We start from the raw sequence: 23,338 nt of genomic DNA on the forward strand, positions 1-23,338 counted from the left end.
CCTGGTCCCCACCAGGCCCAAGCTCACGTCCTGGCCCTCACTAGACTCCGGCTCACATCCTAGTCCCCCAGGTCCCAGCTCATGGCCTGGTCCCCACCAGGCCCCAGCTCACGTCCTGGCCCTCACTAGACTCCGGCTCACATCCTGGTCTATAACAAGCCCTGCCCACATGCTAGTGATCACTAGACTCCGGCTCACCTCCTGGTCCCAACCAGGCCAAGTCAGAGAGGGAGATGAACTGGTTTTTGGCCACAATGCCACCTCAAACATCTGCAAATCAGCTTTAGACTCCTTCCAATAGGAGCATTCCAGCCTGAAGAGCCAATCCAGATCCTTTCTGAACCGGAACAGAAGCAACCCAAGACTGGTTTCAGCCTATCTGGGCCTCGAGTGTAGGGTGTGGCTTGATTCCATATGTGCAGCAAGCACGGGACCACGTCTGAGCCCTGACTGTAGGGTGCAGGTTGATTCCAGCGGTGCAGCGAGCAAGGGACCCGCAGCTGGGCCCTGACTGTAGGGTGCAGGTTGATTCCAGCGGTGCAGCAAGCAAGGGACCCGCAGCTGGGCCCTGACTGTAGGGTGCAGGTTGATTCCAGCGGTGCAGCGAGCAAGGGACCCGCAGCTGGGCCCTGACTCTAGGGTGCAGGTTGATTCCAGCGGTGCAGCGAGCAAGGGACCCGCAGCTGGGCCCTGACTGTAGGGTGCAAGTTGATTCCAGCGGTGCAGCGAGCAAGGGACCCGCAGCTGGGCCCTGACTGTAGGGTGCAGGTTGATTCCAGCGGTGCAGCGAGCAAGGGACCCGCAGCTGGGCCCTGACTGTAGGGTGCAGGTCGATTCCAGCGGTGCAGCGAGCAAGGGACCCGCAGCTGGGCCCTGACTGTAGGGTGCAGGTTGATTCCAGCGGTGCAGCGAGCAAGGGGCCCGCAGCTGGGCCCTGACTGTAGGGTGCAGGTTGATTCCAGCGGTGCAGCGAGCAAGGGACCCGCAGCTGGGCCCTGACTGTAGGGTGCAGGTTGATTCCAGCGGTGCAGCGAGCACGGGACCACGTCTGAGCCCTGAGTCTAGGGTGTGGCTTGATTCCAGCGCTGCAGCGAGCAAGGGACCACGTCTGAGCCCTGACTGTAGAGTGCAGGTTGATTCCAGCGCTGCAGCGAGCACGGGACCACGTCTGAGCCCTGACTGTAGGGTGTGGCTTGATTCCAGCGATGCAGCGAGCACGGGACCACGTCTGAGCCCTGACTGTAGGGTGTGGCTTGATTCCAGCGGTGCAGCGAGCACGGGACCACGTCTGAGCCCTGACTGTAGGGTGTGGCTTGATTCCAGCGGTGCAGCGAGCACGGGACCACGCCTGAGCCCTGACTGTAGGGTGTGGCTTGATTCCAGCGGTGCAGCGAGCAAGGGACCCGCATCTGGGCCCTGACTCTAGGGTGCAGCTTGATTTCAGCGCTGCAGCGAGCACGGTACCCACATCTATGCACACCTGCCGTATTTAGGAATAAGTGAAATGATGGGTGGAATGTTTGAGTTCATCGCAGGCTCTGGTAATTACTCTGGGACACATCCTTGCCCAACCTTCTTGTTCTTGCTGTCCGTCGCACCTCAACGTGCAGCCATTCATAGTGTTTCACCCAACATTACTTCCAGATGTCTGCTCCAGTGGTCACAGCAGTTCTAACTCTAAGGATCAGCCTGTCTCTCTTCTCCTGATGTTCACCAAAGTAACTGAGGCCAGGGTGAACAAGCAGCTCACCAAATACCTTGAGTCCCACCCACTTCTGCACAAAGTCCATCCAGGGCCCCCACAGAGCTCTCTGCAGAGACCGTGCTGGCTGAAGCCACGTGGGATATTGGAGACATTATGTAAGGGGGTGGGGAGGTGGGGCTCTGATCTGATTAGATCTGGCTGCAGCCTTTGACACCATCCCCCACTCCACTTTACTACAGAGATTGGGGATGGTTGGTCTTAGGGGAAAGAACCTGCTTAGTTATTATCCTTTTTGAAAGATCTGACCCAAGGGTGGCATCAGCTAACTTCAGCCCCTCAGACGATCACCACAGGAGCCCCCCAGGGACTTGTTTTGAGCCACAATCTTTTCAATCTTTACTTGGCCCGCCTGATCGAGTCATTCGACATCACCTCTACTCGAATATACACAAAGCATTAGATTAGAATTAAATACAGATAAAATGCCCAGTAATGTCAGGAGCTGCCGCCTGGAAGTTGATGATTGGATGAGCTCAAATCCCTGACGCCGAACAGTGAAAAAAACGGAAATAGTGGTATTTGAGTCCGGAGCCTTACGGCACAAGGGTGGTGGCCGGTGTCGTTGGGATCTCTGTCCACCCCATTCCATCTGGTCAGCAACCTGGGAGTTTGGGTGGATTCGCATCTGTCCTTAAAAGGATACTATAAAATCACCTGCTCTACAGGCTTCTGACTGCTTAAAGTTATCAGAAAAATACTTCCGTTCATCCCTGCTTCTTCTAGGAAGGACCTGGTTCTGGTTCTGATTCTATTTAGAAGGAATTTCTGCATCTCTTTATACGTATCGCCTTCGTAGATTGCTGCTGCTACAAAAACAGCAGCTGGGTTGGTTCTGAGGATAAAAAAATCAACGTTGATCTCCAACATACTGGTCAAATTGCACCGGCTTCCTGTCCTGAAACGATGTCAATTTAAAGCACTTTATGTCATACACGCTCTACAATCAGGGGTTCATTCTTATTTGTCCTTTCTTTTTCCCTGGCATCAGCTTGCCGAGTGGTGAGATCCCACCATGCTTTCCTGGGTAAAATCTCTAAGTTTAGCAAAATCAGAATAGATGGCTGCTCTCTGCTTGTGGTGACTGCAGGTACCTGGAATGGAATGCCCTCCCACCTGCCCTGTGTACCCAAGAAAACATGAGTTCTTTCAGGAAATAAATCAAAACCTTTCTGCTTGTGTTCAGGGGCTGTGGGATTTTGATACTTATGTGCTCATATTAGCGCCAGGACACTTCTATCCCGAACTAGCTGTGCAGCGCTATATAAATTGGCTCTCATATCCCGTCATAAGCCATCGCTCTCTGGGTCACAGATTGTTGCCGCTATAGACGCCCTAGGAGGAGGAAAGTCACCGGGATCTGAAGGTGTGGTGTCAAGTTTTACAAACAAATACCAGCCTCTTTCCTGCTGGAGGTGTATGCTCAGGCATTGAAGGGCGGTGTGTTGCTGGCGCCTATAACTGATGCAGTTATATCAGTGCCCCCTAAGGTTGGAAAAGACCCTGTAAGTGTGCATCTTATCGCCCTCTGCCACTGCGTAACAGTGATAATAAATTTCTGCCTGAGGTGATGCGACTCGGCTATCCCTCCTACTAGAGAAAATAGTCTCCCCGGTACAGTCGGGATTTGTCCCTCATAAATCCACAGCAGTTCATCTACGGACTGTGAGAAAGTGAGTTTCTGTTGCAGTACCCCCCACTTTTTACCTGATACCTGATGCACTTTTTCTTGGTGTGCTCTGGGTCCCTGCCAATCAGGTGCCCAGGGCCTGTGTTTCTTCCCTAAAAACTGTACTAAAGCCTAAACCCGATAGGCATCTCTGGCCACATGTCAGCCCCTATTAAATGGTACCCAGGGCATTGTGACCAGAGAAGACCCCTAAGGGCTGCAGCACTTATTGTGCCACAACAAATTTGGCCTGGAGTTCAGTCCTTGAGTGTGTGAAACCTTTTGCTGACTGAGTGTCTACAACAAATGCTTTACACTGTCCTCTGGTACTGCCTTACTGCATGACCAAGCTAGCACTTTAGAGAGTAAGGTCAGCCCTGACTTTAACCTCTGTTATACCTCTGGGGATTGTGGATTCTATACATCCTGTACCTTACTTTGGTCCAGCATATATAGAGCCACTTTCTCACACAGACGGTGTTCACAGTTCTGCATCGGGTTAACCCAGGCATGAAGTCAACTGATGCTGATAAGGCATTTGACTCCCTGGAGTAGCCTTTTATGATCGAAACGTTTAGGCGGCTTGGTATGCCAGGGAGTTTGAGATCTCGTATGAAGCTGCTGGACACACAGCCTGTGGCCTGCGTTTACGTAAATGGGCTCAACTCCGATGCCGTTCAGATCGCCTGGGAGTTTGAGATCTCGTATAAAGCTGCTGGACACACAGCCTGTGGCCTGCGTTTACGTAAATGGGCTCAACTCCGATGCCGTTCAGATCGCCTGGGAGTTTGAGATCTCGTATGAAGCTGCTGGACACACAGCCTGTGGCCTGCCTTTACGTAAATGGGCTCAACTCCGATGCCGTTCAGATCGCCTGGGAGTTTGAGATCTATGAAGCTGCTGGACACACAGCCTGTGGCCTGCGTTTACGTAAATGGGCTCAACTCCGATGCCCTTCAGATCGCCTGGGAGTTTGAGATCTCGTATGAAGCTGATGGACACACAGCCTGTGGCCTGCATTTACGTAAATGGGCTCAACTCTGATGCCGTTCAGATCGCCTGGGAGTTTGAGATCTATGAAGCTGCTGAACACACAGCCTGTGGCCTGCGTTTATGTAAATGGGCTCAACTCCGATGCCGTTCAGATCGCCTGGGAGTTTGAGATCTCGTATGAAGCTGCTGGACACACAGCCAATGGCCTGCGTTTATGTAAATGGGCTCAACTCCGATGCCGTTCAGACCGCCTGGGAGTTTGAGATCTCGTATGAAGCTGCTGGACACACAGCCTGTGGCCTGCTTTTACGTAAATGGGCTCAACTCCGATGCCGTTCAGATCGCCTGGGAGTTTGAGATCTATGAAGCTGCTGGACACACAGCCTGTGGCCTGCATTTATGTAAATGGGCTCAACTCCGATGCCGTTCAGATCGCCTGGGAGTTTGAGATCTATGAAGCTGCTGGACATACAGCCTGTGGCCTGCGTTTACGTAAATGGGCTCAACTCCAATGCCGTTCAGATCGCCTGGGAGTTTGAGATCTATGAAGCTGCTGGACACACAGCCTGTGGCCTGCGTTTATGTAAATGGGCTCAACTCCGATGCCGTTCAGATCGCCTGGGAGTTTGAGATCATGTATGAAGCTGCTGGACACACAGCCTGTGGCCTGCATTACGTAAATGGGCTCAACTCCGATGCCGTTCAGATCGCCTGGGAGTTTGAGATCCCGTATGAAGCTGCTGGACACACAGCCTGTGGCCTGCATTTACGTAAATGGGCTCAACTCCGATGCCGTTCAGATCGCCTGGGAGTTTGAGATCTTGTATGAAGCTGCTGGACACACAGCCTGGGGCCTGCATTACGTAAATGGGCTCAACTCCGATGCAGTTCAGATCGCCTGGGAGTTTGAGATCTCGTATGAAGCTGCTGGACACACAGCCTGTGGCCTGCGTTTACGTAAATGGGCTCAACTCCGATGCCGTTCAGATCGCCTGGGAGTTTGAGATCTCGTATGAAGCTGCTGGACACACAGCCTGTGGCCTGCATTTACATAAATGGGCTCAACTCCGATGCCGTTCAGATCGCCTGGGAGTTTGAGATCTCGTATGAAGCTGCTGGACACACAGCCTGTGGCCTGCATTTACGTAAATGGGCTCAACTCCGATGCCATTCAGATCGCCTGGGAGTTTGAGATCTCGTATGAAGCTGCTGGACACACAGCCTGTGGCCTGCGTTTACGTAAATGGGTTCAACTCCAATGCCATTCAGATCGCCTGGGAGTTTGAGATCTCGTATGAAGCTGCTGGACACACAGCCTGTGGCCTGCATTTACGTAAATGGGCTCAACTCCGATGCCGTTCAGATCGCCTGGGAGTTTGAGATCTCGTATGAAGCCGCTGGACACAGAGCCTGTGGCCTGCATTTACGTAAATGGGCTCAACTCAGACGCCATTCAGATCGCCTGGGAGTTTGAGATCTCGTATGAAGCTGCTGGACACACAGCCTGTGGCCTACATTTACGTAAATGGGCTCAACTCCGATGCCGTTCAGATCGCCTGGGAGTTTGAGATCTCGTATGAAGCTGCTGGACACACAGCCTGTGGCCTGCGTTTACGTAAATGGGCTCAACTCCGATGCCGTTCAGATCGCCTGGGAGTTTGAGATCTCATATGAAGCTGCTGGACACACAGCCTGTGGCCTGCGTTTACGTAAATGGGCTCAACTCTGATGCCGTTCAGATCGCCTGGGAGTTTGAGATCTCGTATGAAGCTGCTGGGCACACAGCCTGTGGCCTGCATTTATGTAAATGGGCTCAACTCCGATGCCGTTCAGATCGCCTGGGAGTTTGAGATCTCGTATGAAGCTGCTGGACACACAGCCTGTCGCCTGCATTTACGTGAATGAGCTCAACTCCAATGTCGTTCAGATCGCCTGGGAGTTTGAGATCTCGTATGAAGCTGCTGGACACACAGCCTGTGGCCTGCATTTACGTAAATGGACTCAACTCCGATGCCGTTCAGATTGCCTGGGAGTTTGAGATCTCGTATGAAGCTGCTGGACACACAGCCTGTGGCCTGCGTTTACGTAAATGGGCTCAACTCCGATGCCGTTCAGATCGCCTAGGAGTTTGAGATCTCGTATGAAGCTGCTGGACACACAGCCTGTGGCCTGCATTTTTACGTAAATGGGCTCAACTCCGATGCCGTTCAGATCGCCTGGGAGTTTGAGATCTTGTATGAAGCTGCTGGACACACAGCCTGTGGCCTGCGTTTACGTAAATGGGCTCAACTCCGATGCCGTTCAGATCGCCTTGGAGTTTGAGATCTCGTATGAAGCTGCTGGACACACAGCCTGTGGCCTGCGTTTACGTAAATGGGCTCAACTCCGATGCCGTTCAGATCGCCTGTGAGTTTGAGATCTCGTATGAAGCTGCTGGACACACAGCCTGTGGCCTACATTTACGTAAATGGGCTCAACTCCGATGCCGTTCAGATCGCCTGGGAGTTTGAGATCTCGTATGAAGCCCCTGGACACACAGCCTGTGGCCTGCATTTACGTAAATGGTCTCAACTCAGACGCCATTCAGATCGCCTGGGAGTTTGAGATCTCATATGAAGCTGCTGGACACACAGCCTGTGGACTGCGTTTACGTAAATGGGCTCAACTCCAATGCCGTTCAGATCGCCTGGGAGTTTGAGATCTCGTATGAAGCTGTTGGACACGCAGCCGTTGGCCTGCATTTACGTAAATGAGCTCAACTCCAATGTCGTTCAGATCGCCTGGGAGTTTGAGATCTCGTATGAAGCTGCAGGACACACAGCCTGTGGCCTGCGTTTACGTAAATGGGCTCAACTCCGATGCCGTTCAGATCGCCTGGGAGTTTGAGATCTCGTATGAAGCTGTTGGACACACAGCCTGTGGCCTGCATTTATATAAATGGGCTCAACTTTGATGCCGTTCAGATCGCCTGGGAGTTTAAGATCTCATATGAAGCTGCTGGACACACAGCCTGTGGCCTGCATTTACTTAAATGGGCTCAACTCCGACGCCGTTCCGATCGCCTGGGAGTTTGAGATCTCGTATGAAGCTGCTGGACACACAGCCTGTGGCCTGTGTTTACGTAAATGGGCTCAACTCCGATGCCGTTCAGATCGCCTGGGAGTTTGAGATCTCATATGAAGCTGCTGTACACACAGCCTGTGGCCTGCATTTACGTAAATGGGCTCAACTCCGATGCCGTTCAGATCGCCAGGGAGTTTGAGATCTCTTATGAAGCTGCTGGACACACAGCCTGTGGCCTGCATTTACGTAAATGGGCTCAACTCCAATGCTGTTCAGATCGCCTGGGAGTTTGAGATCTCGTATGAAGCTGCTGGACACACAGCCTGTGGCCTGCGTTTACGTAAATGGGCTCAACTCTGATGCCCTTCAGATCGCCTGGGAGTTTGAGATCTCGTATGAAGCTGCTGGACACACAGCCAGTGGCCTGCATTACGTAAATGGGCTCAACTCCGATGCCGTTCAGATCGCCTGGGAGTTTGAGATCTTGTATGAAGCTGCTGGACACACAGCCAGTGGCCTGCATTACGTAAATGGGCTCAACTCCGATGCCGTTCAGATCGCCTGGGAGTTTGAGATCCCGTATGAAGCTGCTGGACACACAGCCTGTGGCCTGCGTTCACGTAAATGGGCTCAACTCCGATGCCGTTCAGATCGCCTGGGAGTTTGAGATCTCGTATGAAGCTGCTGGACACACAGCCAGTGGCCTGCATTACGTAAATGGGCTCAACTCCGATGCCATTCAGATCGCCTGGGAGTTTGAGATCTCGTATGAAGCTGCTGGACACACAGCCTGTGGCCTGCATTTACGTAAATGGGCTCAACTCCGATGCCGTTCAGATCGCCTGGGAGTTTGAGATCTCGTATGAAGCTGCTGGACACACAGCCTGTAGCCTGCATTTACGTAAATGGTCTCAACTACGATGCCGTTCAGATCGCCTGGGAGTTTGAGATCTCATATGAAGCTGCTGGACACACAGCCCTTGGCCTGCATTTACGTAAATGGGCTCAACTCTGATGCCGTTCAGATCGCCTGGGAGTTTGAGATCTCGTATGAAGCTGCTGGACACACAGCCTGTGGCCTGCATTCACGTAAATGGGCTCAACTCCGATGCCGTTCAGATCGCCTGGGAGTTTAAGATCTCGTATGAAGCTGCTGGACACACAGCCTGTGGCCTGCGTTTAAGTAAATGGGCTCAACTCCGATGCCGTTCAGATTGCCTGGGAGTTTGAGATCACGTATGAAGCTGCTGGACACACAGCCTTTGGCCTGCGTTTACGTAAATGGGCTCAACTCCGATGCCGTTCAGATCGCCTGGGAGTTTGAGATCTCGTATGAAGCTGCGGGACACACAGCCTGTGGCCTGCGTTTACGTAAATGGGCTCAACTCCGATGCCGTTCAGATCGCCTGGGAGTTTGAGATCTCGTATGAAGCTGCTGGACACACAGCCTGTGGCCTTCGTTTACGTAAATGGGCTCAACTCCGATGCCGTTCAGATCGCCCCTGAGTTTGAGATCTATGAAGCTGCTGGACACACAGCCTGTGGCCTGCATTTACGTAAATGGGCTCAACTCCGATGCCGTTCAGATCGCCTGGGAGTTTGAGATCTCGTATGAAGCTGCTGGACACACAGCCCGTGGCCTGCATTTACGTAAATGGGCTCAACTCTGATGCCGTTCAGATCGCCTGGGAGTTTGAGATCTCGTATGAAGCTGCTGGACACACAGCCTGTGGCCTGCATTCACGTAAATGGGCTCAACTCCGATGCCGTTCAGATCGCCTGGGAGTTTAAGATCTCGTATGAAGCTGCTTGACACACAGCCTGTGGCCTGCGTTTAAGTAAATGGGCTCAACTCCGATGCCGTTCAGATTGCCTGGGAGTTTGAGATCACATATGAAGCTGCTGGACACACAGCCTTTGGCCTGCGTTTACGTAAATGGGCTCAACTCCGATGCCGTTCAGATCGCCTGGGAGTTTGAGATCTCGTATGAAGCTGCGGGACACGCAGCCTTAGGCCTGCGTTTACGTAAATGGGCTCAACTCCGATGCCGTTCAGATCGCCTGGGAGTTTGAGATCTCGTATGAAGCTGCTGGACACACAGCCTGTGGCCTTCGTTTACGTAAATGGGCTCAACTCCGATGCCGTTCAGATCGCCCTGGAGTTTGAGATCTATGAAGCTGCTGGACACATAGCCTGTGGCCTGCATTTATGTAAATGGGCTCAACTCCGATGCCGTTCAGATCGCCTGGGAGTTTGAGATCTCGTATGAAGCTGCTGGACACACAGCCTGTGGCCTGCGTTTACGTAAATGGGCTCAACTCCGATGCCGTTCAGATCGCCTGGGAGTTTGAGATCTCGTATGAAGCTGCTGGACACACAGCCGGTGGCCTGCATTACGTAAATGTGCTCAACTCCGATGCCGTTCAGATCGCCTGGGAGTTTGAGATCTCGTATGAAGCTGCTGGACACACAGCCTGTGGCCTGCGTTTACGTAAATGGGCTCAACTCCGATGCCGTTCAGATCGCCTGGGGCACTGGGTTTAGTGTTATAATTTCTGATGTCTTTGTCTCAACCTGGAGGGTCGCTAATTTGAATCCTGGTTGGTGCACTATGAAAAGTGACTTGTATATTTTTACAGTGCTGTGACGACCCTGCCTGTGAGAGACAGCACTTTGAATAGGAAAGCCAATTGTTTAAAGAAAGAATTAAACAAAATATAAAATAGGCTACACAAATTATAGGATGGGCTGTACAGAGTATAAGATCAGTCGAGCATAATTTGCAAAAAGAGAAAACATGTAAATTCTTACTGTGCTATCAGATGTTACATTTTTAGTAACCACAATCATTCTGTAGCTAGTTTTTTTTAAGGTTTCCATGAAAATACTGCATTAAAGAAGTACTGATAACACCCTCACAGTAATCTTAAAAAGAATTACTCTTTGTCACCGTGAACCTCCAGGTTTGTCGCTCCCTCGGGTGGTCTGCTCTATTGTCTGCACTCCTCTAGTGCAGCTCGGTGATCACCCAGGAGTTGCACGTTAGCCTTGGCGGCTCCAGGCCATTGCTTACATTGATGGCCCCACCCAGGTCTCTGGCCCTCTGGACAGCTATCTAAACAGATGACATGCCTTTTTGGAAGCTGGTAACCCCAGTGCTTCTTCGAACAGTTCTTTTATTGTGGCGCTTCATTTTACGTGACCAACTCTCACCCCACCACGCAGTCTTTTCACGACCTGATGTTTCACAATAGTGTCCCCTTTGCCCAGGGTTTTCTCCTGCTGAGGATTCACTGAGTCCCGAGACTCCTGCTGTCACTATTGCTTTATTCTTTTCTAAAAAACTTTTGTATGTTCTTTTTTCCTTTTTCAGTCGCCTGAGGCCCTGATGAGAATCTCCGACGAACTAAAGGGGATTTGAAACGCGTAGGCCTAATATCTTACTGGTCTGCCTATGTGTATAGGAGTCACGTCTACCTGCAGACTCCTTACAATTCTTTGTACATTACCTATTTGTATTAACTTGTAATGAATGTCTAAAAATATAAAAATTCATGGTTTTGTACTATTTTTCAAACAATTATTTTGAACTTTTTGTTTAATTGACGCAGACCTAGTTTTGTACCTTTCTTCTTTACAGTAGTAATATGTGGTATGCTTGAGTCAAGTCTGAATGTGTTGTGAATGTGACTTGATTGCAGTTTTGAATGGTTGATGGTTTCAATTGAATGTATTTTTATGTGTCTGCTTTCATCTTGATTTCTTCTCAATGTTTTCTTCTCTAATGTAAAGATAAATTTTATAACATATTGTTGATTTTCTACAAATAAAATTGCGACTAAACAGCAGTTCCCTCTCTGGAATTAATTTTCTGTTTGCGGAGGACTAATCCTAGCCCTAAGTTAATATTATCAGCACTGGCACTCCCTTTTGTTATTTGCTATACAGGCTCAGCCTTGCTGATTAGAGCCAGCCCTATTTTGTTTCCACTCTATTATAAATCGAACATTGATTATTCGAATAGTGTTGATTTCATTCCAGAGTGACTTTTGCACCATTAAGGTGATAAATAATATGTTGACCTCAAATTTGAGTTGGATCAGTTTATTCTGTTTGACACCTGAGTCCTTCGTTGTCGTTTTCTAGTGAGCGGCCTAGGCTCTAGAGGATCATACGGACTCTCCCCCTCCCTTTGCTTCGACCGTGTTTGCCTTTAGAGATGCTGATATGCAGTGCGGAGACCTGCACTTAAGCAGCTCTGAATGAGTGAATGAAATCCATGCTGGTGGTTTGAGCTGGGAACGTGCCTTTCATGTTTATTTCTTCCATCCATTTTCCTGTCCACATTGTCAGATCAGGGGACAGAGGCACAGGAAGAGTAGGATTCGCCTAGTACTAAACAGTTTAAGTCTGAACACAGAACTACTTTTTCCAAAGGTTATTACTTGGCCACGTTACATTCTGGTGAATAGTCCATGAGAGTGGGCGCTGTGTATCCCTCCCCCCCCACCAGAGGCAATGTCTATGTGGTAATCAAACTCTCGTGTCATCGGTAGGGTAATGGTAAGATTTATTCACCACTCACCCAACTGCACCAGGAACGTAACTGCCGGGAACACTCCTGGCAACGCATCAACAACAACATTCCAGGAGCCGCTGGAAGGAATCTTTAGTTAAAGACGCATCACCACAGTCTGGGCCCATTTTTTAAAGCACAGCTTTAGGATGGTTGTAAATACCCCCGATCTTGGACATAAATGGGGGGAGAGGCATAAATTTACTTAGTGAATTCTGAAGCTCACTATTTCACAAATTGTAGGTCAGGGTTAAACACAGAGTCTCCTGGTTGCACAGTTTCCTAGTGCAGTAAACCACAAGTGGGGTGGTGGAGATTGTGAGGGTGCAACTACAATCCCAGGATAAGGACCTGTATAGTGGCCCTGTCGAGAAGTAACATTTGGAGTTTATTTCCAGCATCTTTAGGTAAAGTGGTAAAGCCGGGATTAGATGTTATGTCTCCCCTCGGCCCCTCCTAGGATGTTTGGTCTGTGTGTATAGGCGCTTTCGTGTACTGCGTTCATGTGAGGTGCAGAGCCCATTTCAGGTGTCTCCCTTGTATCTAAGTAGGCTCTAAAGTTGTGTGCTGTTCCATAACGTTAGTGATACTCTGCATTCTCTCCTATCACTGCATGTCCCGCCGCTGCTTTTTAGACTTACTTCCTGTATTGAAATTCTTTGTAAAGCAGATGACCCTTGTAGGGAAGATTATAATCTCTCTGACACCCCTTGGTACGTAATATCCCGTACCTGGCCCCAAAAAAAACAACTGACTCTGCATGATTTACTATATGGTAAATACTTCCTTCAAATACTGCTCATTTTGCCCATGCTTCAGTCCATATGAAACTAGTCTTTGCCCTCCCACCCTCTTGTTCACACAGTACACTGGATCCCTCCAGGTATTACATGCTCACCTGCATCAGATTCTCCTAGCGCCTGGCCTGTGTTATTGCATTGTCTGCATCAGATTCTTCTAGTGCCTCGCCTGTGTTATTGCATTGTTTGCATCAACCCTAGTGCCTGGCCTGTGTTATTGCATTGTTTGCATCAGATTCTCTTTGTTCCTAGCCTGTGTTATTGCATTGTCTGCATCAGATTAACCTAGTGCCTGGCCTGTGTTATTGCATTGTCTGCATCAGATTCTCCTAGTGCCTGGCCTGTGTTATTGCATTGTTTGCATCAGATTCTCCTAGTGCCTGGTCTGTGTTATTGCATTGTCTGCATCAGATTCTCCTCATGCCTGGCCTGTGTTATTGCATTGTTTGCATCAGATTCTCCTCATGCCTGGCCTGTGTTATTGCATTGTTGCATCAGAATCTCCTCATGCCTGGCCCGTGTTATTGCATTGTTTGCATCAGATTCTCTTGGTTCCTGGCCCGTGTTATTGCATTGTTTTTATCAGATTCTCTTGGTGCCTGGCCCTTGTTATTGCATTATTTGCTTCAACGCTAGTGCTTGGCCTGTGTTATTGCATTGTTTGCTTCAATCCTAGTACCGGGCTCGTGTTATTGCATTGTTTGCATCAGATTCTCCTAGTGCCTTGCCTGTGTTATTGCATTGTTTGTGCCAGATTCTCCTAGTGCCTGGCCTGTGTTATTACATTGTTTGCGTCAGATTCTCCTAGTGCCTGACCTGTGTTATTGCATTGTTTGCATCAGATTCTCCTACTGCTTGGCCCGTGTTATTGCATTATTTGCATGAATCCTAGTGCTTGGCCCTTGTTATTGCATTATTTGCTTCAATCCTAGTGCCTGGACCTTGTTATTGCATTGTTTGTGTCAGATTCTCCTACTGCTTGGCCAGTGTTATTTTATTATTTGCTTCAATGCAAGTGCCTGGCCCGTGTTATTGCATTGTTTGTGTCAGATTCTCCTTCTGCTTGGCCAGTGTTATTGCATTATTTGCTTCAATCCAAGAGCCTAGTCCGTGTGATTGCATTGTTTGCATCAGATTCTCCTAGTACCTGATCTGTGTTATTGCACTGTTTGCATCAGATTCTCATAGTGCTTGTCCTGTGTTATTGCATTGTTTGCATCAGATTCTTCTAGTGCCCTTCCCGTGTTATTGCATAGTTTGCATCAGATTCTCCTAGTGCCTGGCCTGTGTTATTGCGGTGTTTGCGTCAGATTCTCCTAGTGCCTGGCCGTGTTATTGCATTGTTTGCATCAGATTCTCCAAATACCTGATCTGTGTTATTGCATTGTTTGCATCATATTCTCCTCGAGCCTGGCCTGTGTTATTGCATTGTTGGCATCAGATTTTTCTAGTGCCTGACCCGTGTTATTGCATTGTTTGCGTCAGATTCTCCCAACCCCTGGTCTGTGTTATTGCATTGTTTACATCAAATTCTCCTCGTGCCTGGCCTGTGTTATTGCATTGTTTGCATCAGATTCTCCTTGTGCCTGGCCTGTGTTATTGCATTGTTTGCATCAGATTCTTCTAGTGCCTGCCCATGTTATTGCATTGTTTGCATCAGACTCTCCTCTTGCCTGGCCCATGCTATTGCAGTGTTTGTGTCAGATTCTCCTACTGCTTGGCCCGTGTTAGTGCATTATTTGCTTCAACCCTAGTGCCTGGCCTGTGTTATTGTAATGTTTGCATTAGATTCTCTTGGTGCCTCGCCCGTGTTATTGCATTTTTTACATTAGATTCTTCTGGTGACTGGTCTGTGTTATTGCATTGTTTGCGTCAGGTTGTCACTACACCTGGCCTGTGTTATTGCATTGTTTGCGTCACGTTTTTTCTAGTACCTGGTCTGTTATTACATTATATGTGCTGCTTTTGGTATGTTATTATTCTAACAGTTGCAGCTTTTCTAACAAACATGGTATCTTTTATCTCAATCAAGTGCATCTGACTGCAAGGACACTGCCCTCTTCCTGCAGTGTTGTGTGGCGTTTTAGGCTCTGAGTGAATTTTCCCGATTCATACCCTCATATAGGTACGATTCACATTGCCCTTAAATAGGCATAGAAATCCGGTCCTTATTTAGACATATCCCATGCAGACCAAATACAGGCATGGCTACTTCCACCCATACCAAACGTCACAACGATTTCTTGGAAAATCAGCTTAAGCAGTTAGGGAACTTCCCCTTGCTCGAATATTGATTTGTCCAAGAACTCATGTACTTTGCAAAGAACAACTATTCCCTAGGGGTTCTTTCCTGACGTTATTATGCATCACTTTATGTCAAAATATGGCATTCCTAGACACCTTCAAAGTATAAATATACCTCCACTTGCTCTAGAAAGACACGGTAGTTCGGAGCAGTTCGACTATCTACGTGCCCGACGTAGCTCGCTAAAGCAAGTGCCGAAGGAAGCCGCCCCTCCAGCTGACGCACGGATCGGGAAGCTGTCACTTCTCCTGCCGAGAATCCAGCTCCAGTTTTTCCAAGCTCCCCTTGCGGGGAGTTGGGAAGTCGAGTCCCGAGACATAGATACCCGGCCTCCTTCATTCTAACTAAGGTATGGAGCTTATTAGAACCTAGAGAAATCTTGCATAGATTCTTGGCAAAGAAATTTAAACCTATTCTACACAATACTTACTTCTTCCCTTGTATTAGACTTAGGTTAGGTACATCGGGGTAGGCGTATTTTAGAAGCACCAGTTGAGTATTTTAGCCTGTGTATTTATTTATGTATTTTTATATGGCTTAGAACCCAAACAATGCTCTTACAGTATTATTTTATAATACTATTCTCGCTGTACGCATTATACTTTGCAGTCTGCTTAAAAATTGTAGCAGTAGAACTGTCTTAATGTTCCACAGAGCTCAGAAAATCCAGATTCTCCTTCATCTCAGAGCGCGAGCTCTGTGGCTTGACCGGTAGAACTGCAATAAAGAAGATGACCTAGACCAGTTCTACCTCTCCCGACCTTTGAACTGATCCTTGAGGAAATAAGCCCTTGTCTGGAAAGCAGATCCACACAAGGAGCAGTTGACAGAAGACCCTGCCTGGGAGGAAGATCTGCACAAGGCGCAGCTGACAGAAGTCCTCCCTGGAAGGAAGATATGCACAAGGCACAGCTGACAGAAGTCCGCCCTGGAAGGAAGATATGCACAAGGCACAGCTGGCAGAAGTCCTGACTGGAAGGAAGATCTGCACGAGGCGCAGCTGGCAGAAGTCCAGCCTAGAAAGGAAGATATGCATAAGGCGCAGCTGACAGAAGTCCTGCCTGGAAGGAAGATCTGCATGAGGCGCAGCTGACAGAAGTCCGCCCTGGAAGGAAGATATGCACAAGGCACACCTGACAGAAGTCCTGCCTAGAAAGGAAGATATGCACAAGGCGCAGCTGACAGAAGTCCACCCTGGAAGGAAGATATGCACGAGGCGCAGCTGGCAGAAGTCCTGACTGGAAGGAAGATCTGCTCAAGGCACAGCTGAGAGAAGCCCACCCTGGAAGGAAGATATGCACAAGGCGCAGCTGACAGAAGTCCACCCTGGAAGGAAGATCTACACAAGGCACAGCTGACAGAAGGTCTGCCTGGCGATGACCTCAAAGCAGTGAGAGACCCACAAAACACAAGATCCTTCAAGCCCAGCTAGCCACACTGAACACAATGTACATCAAAGGCCTGATTTAGATTTCAGCGGATGGTTTATTCCATCACAAATGTGACAGGTATCCTGCCCGCCCCATTAAGAATGCATTACATCCTGTGGCAATTATAATAAGGCAGGCAGGATATCTGTCACGTTTTGATAATGCCTTGGCGACGTTTGCAGCGTTTACTCCTCGGAACTCCACGAAGTGCCATGGAAACTCTGTCGCACTCGGCAGACTTCCGCTAGTGGCAGAGTTTGTAAAGTTGCACTGCTCTCACTGATTTTTAGTACCAGGAGTTTGTCCCACACTATAAAAGCAGCACAAACGGCACTACGCGTTGCGCCAGAGGGCGCTGCTGCTTTCTGCCGCGCAAATCGACATTCTAATCGAGTGGCAGCTTCATTAACGAGAATTTGCAGATTTCTACACTTGACTGGTTGCGACCTGCCGCGACCTACCGCAATGAGAAATCTCGCCAGGAGGAGGTCTAGTACATTATATTTTCTCACAAGCGCTCGCCACCTTACCGTTGGAGAACTGCTAGAGAAAAAAAACTCAGGAAGAACTAAAGACTTACTTTTTAAAGTTGTCTTTCAGGGCCAGAACCAGGCTCTGTAAGCTGCACTAGTTTCAGGGAGATGGACAGATGTTATGGCGATAGGAAACCCCCCTCAACCCACAATAATGTTCCAATCTTCCAGGTTAGAAGAAACATGAAATGCTTCAACCAAGGGAGCTGTTGAAAGTGTTAAAGGTGACTTATGAACATCGAGTAAAGACAGGAGTTGGTATTTAAGATGATCTTAAGTGAATCGGAAAGAATAAGAAGTTTGTAAATGGAGTTGCTTTTGTTGTATACTTCATGAAGTGTTACTGGAAATTCTGCAGCCCAGCCTGATCTAGCTCTTTTTCTAAAATCTATTGTTGTTTAAATGAAATCTTCACCATATGCGTCTATCTTAAGCAAAACCTCAAGCACTTGGGTGCCCCGTGAGCGCCTTTACTTTGCTCAGTTACTCTGTGAACACTGGTAAATCACCTCCTTTTCAGACATTAATAAGATATCACCTGATCAACAGAACCTTTAGTTAAATATCTGTGTATGACGAAATATTTCTTGATAATTTTTAAAGGCGGCAAAGAAGAAGAGGGAGATTTACTAATATTTTGCGCTGTATTTGCATCACAAAAGTGGCACAAAACAGCGCAAAATCTTTATTTCCTAATTTACTTTCCAGCGCTAAACTGTTTTAGCGCTGGAAATAATGTTAAAGTTTTGTGAAGCAGAGCATAGCACTGCTTCGCATTACTTCACACATTGGGACCTGCCAAGGGGGGTGCATGGGCGTTCCCGTCCAACTACCCAAGATTTCTCATGCTAAACCCATTTGACCAAAATCAGTAGATTGGGTTTAGCGTGAGAAAACTGCACCCTTTTAAACAAGACACAACGAAGGAGAAATGAATTAATTTCTCCTTCCTTTTCTGACTTTGCATGGTTGCTGCACTGCGCAACATGCATACAAAGTGGGAAAAGCCTTCCCTCATGTCTGACATAGTATTTTGTACAGGAACGATGTACTTCCTGTAAAAAACCAATGCTGGACTCGCACACACACACCCTAGCGCTCTGGTGCTAAGGTGTGTGCTTGATGCAGTGCCGCTGTAATCAGTGCCGACGCAAGGGAAAGGGAAGGAGAGAGCCATATCTTTGAAAATATGGTGCTCTCCTGTTCTCTTCCCGTCGTGCCACGCAGCGTAGCCTTGCGGGGGGAGGGTTGCGCTGCATTGTGTGGAGATTTGGTAAATCTCCCCCGAAATGTCTTTTATAACTAGTTAAACATTGTGAATTCTCATTCTATTATGTTTCAATTCAGTAATTTTAAATATCTTTACATCCAACAGAAAACAAGCCTTGAATGTATGAAATGACCATCAATAATGCCATAAATCTTCAATAATAGCAGAAATATTGAGCTACAGTATTCAGGAAAACATCGGCCCAGTCGGCGACAGGGGAACCTGCACACAAACTGACAGATCCTGGATGAAGCATCAAGGGCAGTTCAGTGATTGTAAGAGTCTGAGCTGTGCACCTCCACGCCACAAGACGAAGAAATGACCGTAGGAAAATTAAGGCAACAGCAATAACAAACCGCCTCCTTTATAAACAAGTGCCTAACACCAGCTTTGATCATGGGATCGGTATGATGTGATTACCACAGTGCTCTGTTTTCTAAAATGATGACAAGCCATCATTCCGTGCTCTAGGAGGATTGTAAACTCTTTCTGGCTAAACCACAGTAACTAGAGAAGAGCACAACAGAGCGGAGCCAGACAATTGACGGGTAAAGGAAAGAGGAGTTTGTCTATCTATAATACAACAGACTGTTCCAACTTGCACCGTCCAGAAGGAAGATACATCTTTACCTACAAGCGTGCGTAGCCATAATCCAATATAAAGGCACAATCGCCTATAAGGACACATTTTACGTATTAGGAGTGTGGCAAATATTTGGTGGCTATTGTATTTTATTGTTAAAACAAAACTCAAACGTGTAAAATACCGCACACATATTAAATGTGTGAGAAAAACACAAGTGCTTTATCAGCCATGTTGGCCCATCAGGAAATGCAGTCATGGGATGTAGACAAATATATACCCGACCCAGAGACAGTAACCAAGAAAGAAGAATCATACACATGCAGCACGAGCTTTAGTTTGTCATCACCACTCAAGCTTCATCAGCACACGTACACAGGACAAAAACCATTCAAGTGCAGTGAATGTGCAAAGTGCTTTAGTCGATTATCAAAGCTACAAAGACATCAGCGAATACACACAGGGGAAAAACCATTCAAATGCAGTGAATGTGCAAAGTGCTTTAGTGAGTTATCAAGCCTTCGAAAACATCAGCGAACACACACAGGAGAAAAGCCATTCAAGTGCAATGAATGTGAAAAGTGCTTTAGTCAGTTATCATACCTTCAAAGTCATCAGCAAACACACACAGGGGAAAAGCCTTTTAAATGCAGTGAATGTGTGAAGAGCTTTAGTCGGTTATCACGCCTTCAAAGACATCAGCGAACACACACAGGGGAAAAACTCTATCATTGTAGTGAATGTGACAGTAGTTTTCGCGACTCGTCTTCATTAAAGTTTCATCAGAGAACTCACACAGGAGAAAAACCATTCAAGTGCTGTGAATGTACAAAGTGCTTTAGTCGGGTATCACACCTTCAAAGACATCAGAGAACACACACGGGGGAAAAGCCATTCAAGTGCAATGAATGTGAAAAGTGCTTTAGTCAGTTATCATACCTTCAAAGTCATCAGCAAACACACACAGGAGAAAAGCCATTCAAGTGTAGTGAATGTGTGAAGAGCTTTAATCAATTATCACACCTTCAAGGACATCAGCGAACACACACGGGGGAAAAACCGTATCATTGTAGTGAATGTGACAGTAGTTTTTGCGACTCTTCAGCATTAAGGTATCATCAGCGAACTCACACAGGAGAAAAACCATTCAAGTGCAGTGAATGTGCAAAGTGCTTTAGCCGCTTATCAGACCTAAAAAGTCATAATCGAACACACACAGGAGAAAAACCATTCAAGTGCAGTGAATGTGACAGTAGTCTTTGCAGCTATTCAGCATTGAGGCATCATCAGCGAACACACACAGGAGAAAAACCATTCAAGTGCAGTGAATGTGACAGTAGTCTTTGCAGCTCTTCAGCATTAAGGCATCATCAGCGAACACACACAGGGGAAAAACCATTCAAGTGCAATGAATGTGGGAAGAGCTTTAGTCGATTATCAAAGCTAAAAAGTCATCAGCGAATACACACAGGAGAAAAACCATTCAAGTGCAGTGAATGTGCAAAGTGCTTTAGTCTGTTATCACACCTACAAAGACATCAGCGAACACACACAGGGGAAAAACCATTCAAGTGCAGTGAATGTGTGAAGAGCTTTAGTCAATTATCACACCTTCAAAGACATCAGCGAACACACACAGGGGAAAAACCATTCAAGTGCAGTGAATGTGCAAAGTGCTTTAGTCGGTTATCACACCTTCAAAGTCATCAGCGAACACACACACAGGGGGAAAACATAGAAGGGCAATGAAAGTGAGAAGGGCTTTTGTCAATTTTCGATCCCACAAAGCCCTCAGTGAATACACTCCTTCATTTACCTCACATGGAAATAATGCTAGAGATGCAGAGATTCCGGAAAGAATTTAAGAACATCAAAAATAATTTTGATCCATCTGAGGACATAGACAACAGCTGAACAGTGCATTTATTGTGAGAGGAATGAATTACGGAAAAAGATAAAATTCAAATAATGTGGGACTTTGAAATACCAGTTGATACAAGACCTGACTAGCAGTAAAGAAAAAAAACAGATAACAGTATTTGCAGAATTATAAAAGTGTTTGTTTCCAGTGATTGTTCACTTCCGTACACATAGAAAAGTGACATGATGTACCAGGATACACAGTGGGAGACAAGCACAATGTGGATTACAAGAAAAGAAAAATTCTTGATTTTTAGTTGGTGAAGAAGAGATACAAAGAAAAACATTCAATCGCACCTGACCACACTACCTTTAAAAGCAACACTGAACAATACTGGGACTAACAGTGGTCTTTTCAAATAACTTGTCTGATTAGTGATAAAACGTATAAACCCAACACACCCAGAGTGGACATGTTGTCAGAGCTCTGGAGATGGAAGCTTCATTGGTAAAATGTATGTATTACTATTAACAAATGCCATTGCAGTATATGTAATGAACTAAAGCGAAGCACAGGTGTTCAAGAAATAACCTATTTTCAGATGTAAAAGAGCACATACCTTGTTTTTAAGTAACGTTTGCTGCATCTTTTACACACTGTTATCGGTTGATGGATCAGCTCGTGACTCAGGCCTTATTACTAAGTGCGACCCGTGGCTCCTCTCCGACTTGGCTCTCCCTATTCATTTTGTGTCTTGCCAAACTCTACTTTTTACCAGAATTGAGCCACTGTAAGCAGCAGACTCAGTTTCAAAATAAGAAATATAAAATAATGTAAAAATTATTTTTTGGTTATAGTTTTATACAGCATATGTTTTTCCCACTACCAGTTTGAAACTAAACTCGGAATTGACTGAAAGTGTAAGTATTTTTAAACCGAGATGTGGAACTTGGAAATTACATTTTTAAACAGTTTTCAGCGAATAAATAAAATGTGCTTTTAATTTGTGTTTGTTTCCTGACGTTATTCTTTATCCAGCCCCTAAGCCCCAAACTGTTTCACATTTACAATGTATTAAGCAATAGAAAAGCTAATTTTGTCAAGTTCTCTGTTCCTCTCTTGCACCACTCACACAAACAAACACTCAGAGGCCTGTGTCTGCAGTACTAGGGCACAAAGTAACAATTACCAGTTGCAGACTTAGGATCTAGGTGGAACTGAGTCCCGTTTCTAGATAATAGTGGGGGACCCCTTAAACTGTGGCTACACCCCCCCCCCGACTTGTGCCGTGCTGATAAAGCAATAGTGAAATTGAGTAATTTATGATGAAATGAGAGAAAGAGAAGAAGAGAGCGAGGTGCAGGATATATTAAAGAAAATGAAAAAAAAACACAAGACTTTACCCTGTTCTGTGTACAAGCATTTTACATAAACAAGTTGTGCTGTGCGTTGTGAACAGGCTGTCACCCCCTTTGTATGTAAATGAGCTTCTGTGACCAGACACCCCAGACTCCCATTTCTTCTAGCGCGGATGATAATTTGAGCACTGTAAGGTGATTGCAAAGAAGGGCTATGTTGAGAAATAATCGCCTTCCGGGAAACACAGTTGTGATTATGTAGGTCTTTATTAGTTTTTTTTATTTAATTGAATTTGCAGCAATTCTCCAGGTTACTTTTTCTCAGTATTACGCTTCAGGTCGCTCATAGCGCTCCATCAGTTAAACGTGAGGTTTGATGTAGAATTTGTTGTTCGTGTCCCTAGACCATGTCCCAATCCCTTTGTCCTTGATTTGTCTGCATGGGTTTTGTCCACACACTGGTCTACGAAGGGCCTTCTCAAGGTAGAAGGCCCTGTAATAGGAATAATAAATCAGACATATATGAAATGGTATGTAAACAAATATGTGCCTTTCAGTTATCAGGCATCACCAGACTCACATATACACATGTAATTGAGCACCAGACTAAAGTGACTCCTCACTGTATAAATATGTGCCATCAGTAATCGGGCTGATGGATCCGCTGATGCGCACAGCAAATGAAGTTTCTGGGATTGCGCTCATGGGCCTAAATTTTAATTGCTGAAGTTTCACGCAGTTTCACTGATGCGCACAGCTATAAAGTTTGTGGATATTACGCACTGTAAGCAGATCACTGAAGTTCACCCTTAAGTAGTAACTGGGTCAAAACATAGTACGTACATCCTACAAAATGTCACTGCCCCTCCCTTCTTGTGGACATCTCCAGGAGTTCCTCCTCTCTCGTGGCTGAAGTGGAAGAAGGTTTTCACACATTATGCTCATGTCTGTGGCACTTCCTTAAGTGCAGAGGAAAGCCTCATGGTTAATGCATTGTTTGGGCTCTGAGGGACAAGAATTCTTTGAACACCTTCCTGAACTCTCTGATAGTCACTCTGCAACTCTTGATGAATATGAGATCTGCTTCAAAAAGTTGGACTTGCACCACCTCCCAAAAGTGAGTACTGTCCTTGA

At 46.9% G+C, this 23,338-nt stretch overlaps 1 protein-coding gene across 1 annotated transcript in view; it reads left to right on the forward strand.

Moving 5' to 3' along the window:
- LOC147664899 (uncharacterized) overlaps positions 1-20,781 on the forward strand; it is a 98,171-nt gene extending 77,390 nt beyond the window's left edge. Inside the window, exon 4 of the mRNA XM_086949916.1 lies at positions 19,275-20,781. Coding sequence (XP_086806042.1) covers positions 19,275-20,734 — 1,460 coding nt within the window. The 3' untranslated portion in view covers positions 20,735-20,781. The remainder of the gene's footprint in view (positions 1-19,274) is intronic.
- The last annotated feature ends 2,557 nt before the right edge of the window (positions 20,782-23,338 follow it).

This window comes from Lissotriton vulgaris, unplaced genomic scaffold (genome assembly GCF_964263255.1).
Source record: "Lissotriton vulgaris unplaced genomic scaffold, aLisVul1.2 SCAFFOLD_680, whole genome shotgun sequence".
Taxonomy (NCBI): Eukaryota; Metazoa; Chordata; class Amphibia; order Caudata; family Salamandridae; genus Lissotriton; species Lissotriton vulgaris.